The following is a 12,499-nucleotide window of genomic DNA, read 5'->3' as shown; positions in this document are numbered from 1 at the left end:
TTGTTAATCTCTTTAAGCACTTTAAATTGTTTTGTACATGATATGTGCTATACAAATAAATTTACCTTGCCGCTTCATGTTTGATATACTGATGTGAAAAGGGCAGAAGAAAATTGATCATCTGCTTTGCCCACTAGAGGGCAGACAGGTATAGCTAACCAAGAGGATGTTATTCACATTTAAGTCTACATAATGCATGTTATTTATGCAAATATATTAATATTTTGTGATGTCTAATAAATCATTTTGCCATTTCCATGACCAAATTGCACCTACTAGTTCTCTGGTTTATGGTTTCTCATTGATGAAGACCCAGATACAGAACACTAGTTCCAATCTGCAGAACAAGCAGGAAGCTGTGGAGGGAAATCCAGAGGCAATACAGACACACTGGACCAATGATGAAGTCAGGACCTCAGCTCATCAATGGCAGGACAGGAGACGAGGAAGTAAAGGTAACTCTAGTGGGTCAGGGAAGTGAAGCAGGGACAGGGCAGAAGGTCTGACAAACAAACCTCTAAAGGCTGTGCTAGAGTCTGTCAATGTCCTGGATGCAGGATTTTTGTTTTGTTTTGTTTGTCTCAGTAAGGGCTTAGCTGACAGAAGGCCCTTCAGAATGAGTTGTAAGAGACAGAGCATGTTCTTGAAGGTGAAGGGTCAGTACAGACAGGAGTAATAGAGTTGTTAGCCGACTCTTGGGCTGAGATGTCAACTTTTTTTTTTTTTTTTTTTTGGATGAGTCTTAGATAAAGCAAAATGTAAGACAACCATGAGGGTAGGAGGAGAGACCGCATTGGGATGTGTAGTATGATTGGCTGAAAACCCCTCAGGACTTAGAAGAGCAGCATCAAGCCATTTGTGACACATAAGGGCCAAATGCTGACCCACTGAAACTCTGAAATGACAGGGAGCGGCTCATTAGTTAGGACTGAAGTCTGTATGAGTCATGCTTTCTTTAGTAGGTGTCGTTTTGGCAGGAAGCAATTCTTTAAACGATAACACAGTGGCAACTACAGGGAGCTGGCTGGTTCAGGGCTAGAAGTCTGTTTTCCTGGCAGAAGCCTCACAGTCTTGGGACAGCTCTTGGGACTCGTTGGCCGAAACTGGGATTGGCAGTGTGGCTGTCGACTTGTGGTAAGAAGACATAGGAACTTAAAAAAAAGCATCTCAAGACTAAGTGAATTGGCAGGAAACAGAACATTTTCAGCCAAATCATTGCAATAAAAAGTTTGATTTACCCAGAAAAAAAAAAAAAAAGAAGTTTTTCTTCTCTTTTAACCCAGACTCAGTGTAAGCTTCCTTATGAAACAGAGAAACTACCTGCCTCCCCTAACTTCTTACTTGCAGCTCTTTTATGGTCAGATGATAATGTGATGATTTTCCAACGGGACGAGACTCAAGACACGGAATATAAGAACAGGTTACCATCCAAAATAGTTTAAGAGGTGTTGGTAGTTAGTAGCACATTGCATTCTAGAGTAAAAATGTGAGGTGCAGTCGTACTATGCCCCCCCCCCCCCCCCCCCCCCCCCCCTCTTTATAACCTGTACTGTCCAGCATCACAACAGCAACATGATTGTTGGCTGGCTGTGCATAAGTTAAGTTTACCAGAAGCCTGTAAAATCACAGCAAAATCCATGGTATATGTTCATCCTCAGTAAGCGTTTTGGCCACAGCCACACAGTTAGACACGTTCAGTTTGTCCCAGGTTATCTTTGGTTACAAGACTGCCACATCTGTCCATGTTGAGGGTCTTTATTTCTAGTCAAGATTGGCACCTTCATATTGCTCAATTCATAAATAAATGTTAATTCATTTTCTAAACCGCTTATTTTAATTCAGGGTCATGGGAAAGCTGGAGCCTAACCCAGCAGTAAGCAGGCGAGAGCATACACGCCTGACAGGTCGCCAGTCCATCACAGGTCCAACACAGAGAGACAAACAACCATTCACCCCCAATTTAGAGTGACCAGTTAACCTGGCATGCATGTCTTTGGATGGTGGGAGGAAGCTGGAGAGAACCCATGCATACACAGGGAAAACATGCAAGCTTCATGCACTGTTTAAACCTCCCCTCAGCCAAGGCTTAATTCAGCAACCTTCTTGCTGTGAAGCCACAGTGTTTACCACCACACCACCATTCAGCCAAAACACAAATAAAGATCTGGATCCAGTTCCACATAAAGAGGTTAATCAGCTATAATTTGGGCCATGGCCCAAATCCAACCAAATCCGTGACTTTCTGATTTATCCAGCCAACAAACAGACAGTCAGACACTTTAACAAACCATATAACCTCCCTGAAGGAGGTATCAATGAGTTTGTACTGATGGAAGTGTACATTAAGACCTGAAGATTAAAATATTCAGATCTGACCTTTAAAGAGATCCTGATATCTCTGTATTCACATTCGACCTATCTCATTCAGATACAAGGAGTTGAATGTCTGTCATCATTTAATAAATCACTCAGGAGCTTACTGATCAGGTTTCCCTCTTAGCTCTTGCTTGAAATGGCCGTACGTACAATGAACGTGTAAAGAAGATATTTCGGTCAAGTAGACATGTGGTTTTATTTAGCCTTCCCTGACACACAGTCAGGCTTATCTAGCTTATCAAAACAAACAAAATATCAACAAAAGCTGCCTTTGTTCTATAGTTTGTTCTTCATCTAAGAATAAAGTTGACATCACAGGTATGGCACAGCTGTTGCTGGCGCCCTGTCTGCCATCCCCTTTGATGCTGTTTGTGGGTTAAGTTTATTTATATGTTTGTCTGCTGTACTGGCTTTGTCAAAGTATTTTGATGCATCTATGGAAATTGTGTCAGGCTAATACTTGAAATCACTCTGTGAGCCCAGAGGCATGACAGATATACTCCAGCAAAATAACTACAGACAGATATCCCCCACATGATCAGCATTGTATTGCACTCTCAGGGATACATATGAAGGACTAAATATACTGAAGGGGATTTGCAAAAGAAAGAGTCCCATCAACCTGAGTAAAACATGTATCTCAAGGCAGCCTGTAGTGAGATCCCTGTGCCTAGGCAGAGAGGGGGGCCGAGACTGGACCGCTGCCCTAGTTCCAGCCAGCAGAGACAGGGGGCAGGAGCCAGGATGTGCCCCTCAAGTCCCACTAGCTGCCTTCCAGGAAGTTTTGATACCAGCACACCTCAGGAACAGCAGAGTATAGAGGAACCTTTCCATGTGCACAGCCATTTTTTTCAGGCATCCACTCATCCTTGTGGCAGCATGGTCTACAGGTAGGATATTGTGTTTTGCAAAGGGTTGCATGTACTTAGCTTATACTTCAGATAAATACTCTCCAAAAATGCAGCCAATTTGTGCCATTATGTATTACCTTATTTCAAAAGAGGAACCTTTAGAAGGTGAGTTGCAAAAGTTCTGCATTGCTTAAACCAAATTTGGGTTACCACATTGATTTTTCAATTAAGTGCAACTTTTTTCCATCTGCCTAATTAAACAAGAATTGTTTGCCCCCAATATAAATACACAACAATCTGTTTGTTATCGCAAGATTGTATCATTTATGAATGACAGGAAATAGAGATTAAACATTAATTTGTCACAGTACCTTGTTAAATGTCTAATGCTTTTGTAATTCATATCTAATCACCCTTTGAATAGACTTAATGTTTAAAAATACAAAACCACATCTGTGAGTCTTTGTACTCCTTGACTTGAGCAGATTTCAGTACAATTAGTGAAGAAGGGCTTGATGATTGAGCTGATTATCAAAGCAGAGAGCTATTAAAAGATGGGCTAATTAGAATGATGGGTTATATAATTAAATTGTGTGTCTTTCCAGAATTGTTCCTTTGTTTCTTAGATCAGTTCTTTAGGTTTTCAGTGAAAAAAAGTGTGTAGGAAACACGACTGCAGAGATGTTTTCCATATACATGTTAAATAGAAACTATAAGATTGTTAACTTAGCAAGAGGTAGAAATGGATCAGAGTCCATCTGATTTTTTTTCTCTCTTTATTTTCAATCTTTGTGTGCACAAAGAAGACAAAGATTTGTCAGTGTATGTGATAGATTTGACCTTTAGGCACAAAAAAATGTCCCCACTTTGTGCTAAGCTAGGTTAGCTAACTGTTCTGCAACAAACAGAGACAAAAGTAGCCCTTTAGGTTTTTAAAAAGCATTGATTGATATAATATTTGTCATCGCAATCTCGCTTGCCTTTATGAGCTTTAAAACTACTAGGATCTGCCCCATTTATACTCAATCATTAACATTCCTGTTAAAGACTGAGACCCATCTCTTATGGCTCAGATATGTTAAACTTATCTATATTAGTAGTTTCCAGAATGCCAGAATTTCATCGTCGTTAATCAGATCCCATGCAGCCAAGTAAAGGTTTTCATGCTGCTCCTCAGTCATCAGTTGCAGAAATGTTTTTAGACTCAGTGGTGTGTGCTTTATGGGGTTTAGCTGTGTCATTTATGTAATACGTAATTATGTTCATCATAACTACAAACTTTATTGACTAGAAAGTTTTCATTTAAAATGAAATGTGCATTAACAAAGTATCCAATCCATCGCAGGACCACATTAGATAATATATATGATATAATTATATGTTGTACATATATGTTTGCAAATCAAAACAATGACATACAAAACAGAAAATCCCAGCTTAATTTAACCCAGTGTTTCTCAATCCTGGTCATCAAGACCCATTTTATGTTTTAGAGGTAACCCTACTTTAACACATCTTAGTTAAATAAAGGGATCATTAACAGGCTGCAAAGAACTTGATGAGGAAGTTCAATAATCTGAATCAGGTGTGTTGGAGTAGGAACACATCTAAAAAATGCAGCGCAGTGGGTTATGAGGAACTGGATTGAGAAACACTACAAAAATTATTCCTGTCTCATATTCTTTAAAGCATGTTTTGATTGCATTAGAATGCATATCGATCAAACTTTTTGATGTGTACTTCTGAGTTTTATTTTTAGGAAGTGCCAGGCGAAGGTCTACAAAGTTTTTGATGGGCAGCTCAGACGGGGGCACAGATCAGAAACAGGGTGGTGCATAAAAACCCTTAAAAAGGGGTTTCCATTTCAAGAAACAATTTACTGATTATTACAACTAAAGTGGTCATCTAATGTAAAAAAAAAAGCAAACCTTAGATAAGTAAACAGACAATATCTTATTAATCAACAATTGTTTGCATGATGCTACACTGTATAGCTTTAATCACTGCTGCACATCTATACTTCAATGATACAAGAAAAACTTGTTTTAGCCAAATTCAAAGTTTTATCAGTGTTTTTTCAGCATTATTAGGCGTTTAACTTTGATTTTAGTTTTATGATTTTTACATCCTCTCCATGAGATGTAAGTAGTCTGGACAGCAAATATTGTCACTTGCGTAGGCAGTTGTTTAGATTATGTTGTATAAATGCTGCATTATGATCAAGAACATGGCAGTATGGAAGTAGAATTACATTTAGAACAACATAGAGAGGTACATTACTTGCACTTGGGCATCTGAAATTTACTCAAGTAAAGGTCAGTGAACACTGAATATTTGTTAGAATTTGATTGTCTGTTCCTCGGCTAGGATAAGGTCCACATTTTAAGTGGGGGCCATGCCCCCCAGCCCTGCACTGAATTCCATTGTGTTATTTACATAATGACAATAAAGTCTTTCTTTCCTAATGTGATAACAAATAGACATATCTATAACCCAGCACATTCAGAGTGATCTTTTGCCCTGGGCAAGTGTTGGGTGACTGAATCACCAAATTGTTACCCATTTATCCCCAACTTTACATTCAGCAGGTACTTAAACTTTTCATCAAGAAGAAATCTATGAACCATTAAGTGATTCACAACTGGAAACAGATGGATCTGCATTTCTTGCCTCCCTGTTATTTAGTATCACACCATGAGGCCACATGTCTGCTGGGCAATAACATAAGTTGCAGAAGGCAGGGGGCATCTACAGGGGCTGACACAAAAGAGATGTCAGCAGTTGTTTGTGTCACTGCTGCAGATTCAAAGTGTCAGGCACTGATGATAGAAGTGATGGTTCTGATGCTGTGGATGTCAGATGGTTGACCTTGCCTCTTCTGTCAAAACTTCATACAGTATTCTGCTCTTATATGTGACACTGAATCAGTCTCCTTCATCAATATTTTATGTACATTTGCTTATTTGCAGGGAAAGATGTGGAGCTTAATAAATGTGGTCATTCTGAGTCGGCATTAAGACAGCTTAAACAACCAGTGCTCACTCTGGTGTACGCACAGTGCATCATAATGACTTCTACTCTTGGTCTAGTCTGCAGCAGAGGAAAGACTGTGGCCTTGCAGAAGTGTGCTAGTGTAAGGACAGGGAAGAGGGGAGAAAGACAAACAAAAGATGTGAAGAGACCTATATAGGAAGAAGTAATGAGCAGTGCAGAGGTGGAACTGCTGCAGCAGTGATGTCACAGGATACTTGGAAAGGTTTCCCCTCTTATTATCTCTCATGTTCTCCGCAGAAGGATAGCATTGATAAGAAAAACTATCCATTAGATGATGAATGGCCTTTTGAACACAAAAGTCAATGTGCCACACAAAAATCTTGTAAGAAATTGTTTACAGAGCTGTGATCTAATATTACCGACGGCTGCATTACAGTAGCAGTGCCAAAAGAAAAATCACTGTTACTGCCACAAATTGATGCAGTAATTTAGAGAGCCACATGCAGTGCTACCAAATTATGCTGTATTTACAGATGCTCTTCCTCTTGGAAATCTAGGTTTAGGTTTAGTTAAGGGTTTCATAGGTTTCCCAGTGTTGCAGCATGGTTGCTCATATCAACATGTGCACTCGTACCTTATGGAGGTTTAGCAACAGAGTGTTAGAAGTCTGTTAGAGGTTGTCATTGGAGCAGTTTAAGCAGAGTAGTTTGCCTCAGGGTAATAATATAATCGACCACTGGGGATTCCAGCTGAGACTGTAACAGCTCTAGCTAATGCTTTTGACTGACACGCTTTTAAATGAGATCAACAGAGGAAATAGAAGCCTTGAAGGTGCTAGTGACACTTAGAAGCATGTTTGCAGCTTCATATAGCTGCATAGTTACCTCTCAAGAGCATTGTGGAATTACATGTCATGGCCAAAAAAAGGTTTGCTGGAGGGAAAGGAGATGTGGAAATGACAGCATCGATGCTGAGACTGCTTCTTTCACTTTTTCGGTTTCTAGAAAGGCTGTGTGATTTGAATGGGAAGGTATGTACCAATTTTACATATCATAATCATTGTATATGTACCCAGGATGAAAACGGCTGTGAGAACAGTTTGCTGAGGCCCTGGAGGCAGTTTTCCACAGTCTGGAAAAATACCCTTGATGATGTCTTTAGAGTTATTTTCGCTTGAGCTTTGAGAATTCAGAGCCTCCAAATCCAACTAAATGTGTGTGCTAACAACTGGAGGCAAGTTTGAAGAAACAAAACTGTTAAGTTACTTTAAGAGAGTTGAATATCCGGCATTTTTTTTATTAAGTAAGATTGGAATATCTTGGTCTATTCTGAAAGATAAATATATATATATATTTTAATATATTAGCTAAAAAAAGAGGAAAAGGGAAAAAAAGAAAAAATCTCTTGTAGAATCAAGAGCATTCACATGAACAACATGAAGTTCAAAGGAAAGCTCATACACAAGACACATTACAGGGATTAATTCTAAACACCCTGCAGGTCTTCAGTTTAAATAAAATCCTCAGCTGCAGCATGATTAAGCTCCACCTTCCAAAATACTCAAACAGACCTGCTTTTTTTAATGGTTTTGTATTCATTCAATGAGTTAGATGTGTAGTTAAACACTGAAATGGTCTCCAAAGCCCATGGTCATCATTAAAAATGAGTGTTGTAATTTTTCTCCACACAGGACATCACTGCCCACAATGCCTACTTTGTAGCTCAGGCTCATCTTCCATCACTTAATATCATCCCTCTAAAATCCAGTTTGGCACATTTTAAGAATAACCAATCATCATGCACTTCCATTTTGGATCAATCCTTTGTCCACTCACAGTGGTCTAGATGTTTTATCTATTCATTAATTTAGTTATAAGAGACACAAGCTACAGCAATAAACTAAAGCTGCTTGATGCTGGCTCCAAACACCCTTTTAACAACTATACATTTATGTCGGCTTTTTTCAAACAGAATGTGACAAGAAGTGCTATAATAATGTAGAGTATGCAAAGAGTATAAACTCATTAAAATGACAGAGGCTTCCTGAACCGATTTTACTAGTGTCTACTCTTATCAAACACAATCACAAATGATCTAAATAAAGCTGTGTTGGCCTCGAGGTGTGTGGATGTTCAATGAACCATGAAATTTGGCATTGTCACATAACTGCTACGTGGGGGAGGAAAGTAAGGCGGTGTGCTGTTCAGTGGTTTTTATGCTCTATTGCACTTTACCACTTCAACCGATCTGTATTCGTCATCTGCTCTGAGAAGTCACTAGGTCCTCTTTTATAAGGCTGTAATAAACTAGAAATTGCTGTTTTTCAAAAAACAGGAAGAGCTGTCATGTTATTTTTGTAGGATATAGAGTGGTAGTGGGTGCTTGTAAAATTATTAAAATTGCTCTTAAAAATGAGCATGCACTGTTGTAGCAGATCACAGAAAGCTGGGGGTGGCCAGTAAAATGTCCAGTCAAGTGAACATGCTTGGGATTGTTTGTATGAGGGTTAATGTAATTAACCAGCTTCAGCCACCTTGACATTATGCCTGAGGTGGATTTCTTTAAGAAAGAAGATACGCCACATACATCAAGTCAGCTCGGCTGTCTTGATTTCCATTCAGAATCTACCGCGCTCTCTTCCCCTCTGTGTGTGGCGCCATAGTGAAAACACTGCAGTTCTTCCAGCCACTCAGTCAGAGCCAGTTGTCTATATGCACACTCTCTCTTTCTCTCTCCAACCCCCCTCCCACCTTCTCCTCATTCAGCGACTGGCTCACTCTCTGCGCTCAAACACATGCTGCTCCTCGCCTCCTCACTGCATCTGTCCTCCTCTCCCTGAAGTGAGGTACCATGCATACTCCATTCTCCTCTTCCTCCACTCTGCTTCTTCATTATCGTTCCACCATTCTATCAGACAGAGCTGTCTTGGTGCAAAGCTGGGGACCATAAAGAGCTCTGCAACTTCCTTGAGGACTTTGGAGGCGGGACAAGGCTTTTTGCTTGGTCTGAGGACAGCTGCAGGGACATACTTCCTCTGTCGGGAGGCAGATCTGTGTGGGACATCTGCTCTGTGTGTAACACTGCTCGATTCCACTTAAAGTTGTAGCAGAGCACACATGATTCAGTTCTGCCTCGTCCGTCTTTCTTACTGATCGCTGGCAACTCACTATGTAAGATGACTTGTACCACTTAAGATTTGGTTTGTGCGTGTGTGTTGTGAATGGAAACAAATGTTCCTACCTGCCAGGAAACATTTGTGCATGCAGTTTGTTTTGTTTTATTTTTGAATTTGCAATCAATGCCACTTCTGAAAAGCATTACCTTCTCTTTAAGATGTGTGGCAGGAGTGCAAGTGTCTATGATAATGTGCATGTGCCTGTGCAGTGTCAACATCACAATGTGGTGGTGCAGTGTAACTCTTCTCATTACAGGTGTTTGATAAAAATGTTTAGTCGCAATTGGAGGGCAAGAAAGACTCCCTTGGCATCTACATTTCCTGGCAGTCTGACATAATCTGAGAGAAAAAAAGGCATCCGGGAAAGATGTAGCAGAAAGAGTGAAAGTGACAGAAGCTACAAGATTTGAGTTGGAATAGTATATTTACAAAGAGGGAGAGAAATAATACAAGACAGGCAAAGAAAGAAAAATGAGCTAAAAAGACAGGAAAAACTGGGGCAGAACTGAGCTCATTTTACACTATAAGTTGAAGGAGCTCAGAGATGTGAGCAGGAGGCGTTAAATTGACAAAACACAGATACAGAAAACACAAAGAGCTTTTATCTGTTGTTCTAATTTTTTCTGGTTTGGCTAGATGTTTTCTCTCCGTTGGTCAAGTTATCTTCTCAGTTGGACCTCTCTCCAAGCAACTCATTCAGTGCTTCTTCTTCATCCTTCTCCCTCCATCTCCACCCTCTCTCATATTTTTAGGTGCAGTCAGACCAGCTCAGGATCCCTGTCCCAGCTCCTGAAAAACTGGCCAAGACTACACCCTTGATTTGTCCAATGTTGAGGCTGTATAGGTTTGGGATTCTTCTCTCAAAAGAAGCTGAATAAGCTTATAATTTCATCATTCCTTCTTGTTATTTTCTTACGAAATTCTGCAGCATTAGACAGGACAGGACTGGACCTCTGAATTTCAGCTTCATGTAACAACAAAGACCGAAATATAGTCTCAACAGACAGAAAAAGAGACTGTAAAGTACTGGACACAAACAAAGCCGTGAGATTGTTGGAGCAACTGGTGGTCTTTGTTAACAACCATGCAAGTGTCCTTTGCATGTACGGACCATGGGCTTAAGGCCCCGCGAAACGGCGAGCACAGCAAACAGAATGCCACCAGCCCCAACACAGCTAGTCATGCCCGTGCCCGCTTCCGCACGGTGGCTCTGATAGCTCGCAGCCTGGGCTCCTTCACCCATCGCTACCACCACAACCTCAAAGAGTCCACCGCCAAGCTGACTGGCATGAAGTACCGGTACGTAAACTGATGGTGGTGATGATGGAGACTTTGTGAGAGTGAGGTGGAAGGAGTAGGTGGCAGGTTATTCTAAGTTCTGACACCTGCGAGAATTCAGAATGTGAGTAAAAAAAAAAGGAGAAATGATAGAAAAAAATCAGGATGCATGAGCTGTGGCAGGTGATGAGTGGGATGGGGTTCGTGTGTGAATGCGAGTATGAATGTGTCAAGACAGAAACAGAGATTTTTTCAGCTGATGTTTCATAGTAAACTGTGATACTGGTGAACTTCATAGAGGAGCATGTGGATGTAAGTAGTTACAATTCTATTTGAGAGAAGACCAGATTTTTTTCTAAATCCTGGTTTTAAAATCCTGGCTGATTTTTTTATTCACAGCATGTCCCATAGCCTAATACTAATAGAGATTAATAACTGATACCACACAGAGATGATGCATCTTGGGATGGGAGCCCCATCTTGTAAGAAATGCTTTCTCATGACCTCCAAATACAACCATTGTTGCATGGGAAGCTTTGTTAGATTTAGTTAAAAAAAAACAGTCAAATCCAGTGAAGAAAGAACCAGATCATGAAATAAAGCACATAATGATACAAGTCATACTGCACAGTTTGATGCAGTCCCATTAGAAAACGCTGTAAGAAGGAAATATGCAAATCTGAAAACCTGACAGGGATGTTCATCAAAAAGCTGTTGTTACACACAACAAGTGTTCAGCAAAGAACAAACAGCCTACAGGGACTGTATAGGAAGTTTAGACTGGCATTATGATGGAAGTGCAATCAAGACTGACTCTACACAGTTCTTAATAACTAACCACAGTCACACAGTACATTGTGGAAAGTGTGACAGTAAAAGCTGTGGAGTGCGGGCGGTAGAGCTCTCCATGTGCGTCTGTGTGGGAGTTGTAACAAGGCTGGGCCAAGTAAACAATGCTCTCTTATCTCAGTGAGTGGGCTCTTAACCCAGACCGCGGGAGCAAAACAGTAGCTTCCACCTCACCCTCTCCAGTTAACTCACTGGAGAGGGTGACATCATCATGGACCGTGTCCGGATCAGGAAAGATACAGGGAGGAGAGGATGGTTTTTTAGAAAGAAAGAAAGAAAGAAAGAAAGAAAGAAAGAAAGAAAGAAAGAAAGAAAGAAAGAAAGAAAGAAAGAAAGAAAGAAAGAAAGAAAGAAAGAAAGAAAGAAAGAAAAAGATTTAGAAACCAAATCAAAGTCAAAATTGGGGCACATGGGTCAGTTCACACAAAAGAAGCAGTTAACAGAATATGAGCAGATTGAATGCAGAGCAGCTAAACTCTGACAAGTGTCTGCTTGTCATGAAATCTCATCTCGTTTCCATAACAACATTGAAATGGCTAACTTCAATCTGTTCTCAGCCCTACACAACACAAGCATGGTGACTCCTATTGTGTGAACCAGTTCAGCGTTTCTAAATGTTTTTTATGTTGGAGGAAGTTAACAGTAAAGTTTGCTTAAAGCCCTCAGCAAATAGCCTATCTTATTGTACACCATCTCTTGCTTCTTCTCTCTTCAAGTTTCTGACTCAGAGCTTCTGGAGTAGATACTTGCATTTCTTTGGATTGTACCTGACAGGGAATTTCTTTCTCTTGAAGTGAAGCAAAGTCCACAACTGAACCTGTGTTGTTTTCTTTGAAGTTTTCTCCGTGTGATAGCATCACACCGAGATTTTCCTCAAAGACGAGAGCGTGTGCAGCAGTGGGCGTATGCATTGGCACAATGCACCAAGTGCACGAGTGCACGTGTGTGCATTGGATGTGCATGGCATTGCTGTTCG

At 40.4% G+C, this 12,499-nt stretch overlaps 1 protein-coding gene across 1 annotated transcript in view; it reads left to right on the top strand.

Annotated features, from left to right (window-relative positions):
* Positions 1–8,943: 8,943 nt before the first annotated feature.
* kcnab1b (potassium voltage-gated channel subfamily A regulatory beta subunit 1b) overlaps positions 8,944–12,499 on the top strand; it is a 26,729-nt gene continuing 23,173 nt past the window's right edge. Inside the window, exons 1-2 of the mRNA XM_041993336.1 lie at positions 8,944–9,391; positions 10,149–10,695. Of these exons, the coding sequence (XP_041849270.1) occupies positions 10,481–10,695 (215 nt within the window). The 5' untranslated portion in view covers positions 8,944–9,391; positions 10,149–10,480. The remainder of the gene's footprint in view (positions 9,392–10,148; positions 10,696–12,499) is intronic.

The sequence above is a fragment of the Melanotaenia boesemani genome, chromosome 8, assembly GCF_017639745.1.
Source record: "Melanotaenia boesemani isolate fMelBoe1 chromosome 8, fMelBoe1.pri, whole genome shotgun sequence".
NCBI classification, from domain to species: Eukaryota; Metazoa; Chordata; class Actinopteri; order Atheriniformes; family Melanotaeniidae; genus Melanotaenia; species Melanotaenia boesemani.
Note: the sequence above shows the minus strand (reverse complement) of the source record. Positions and strands in the feature narration are given on the sequence as shown.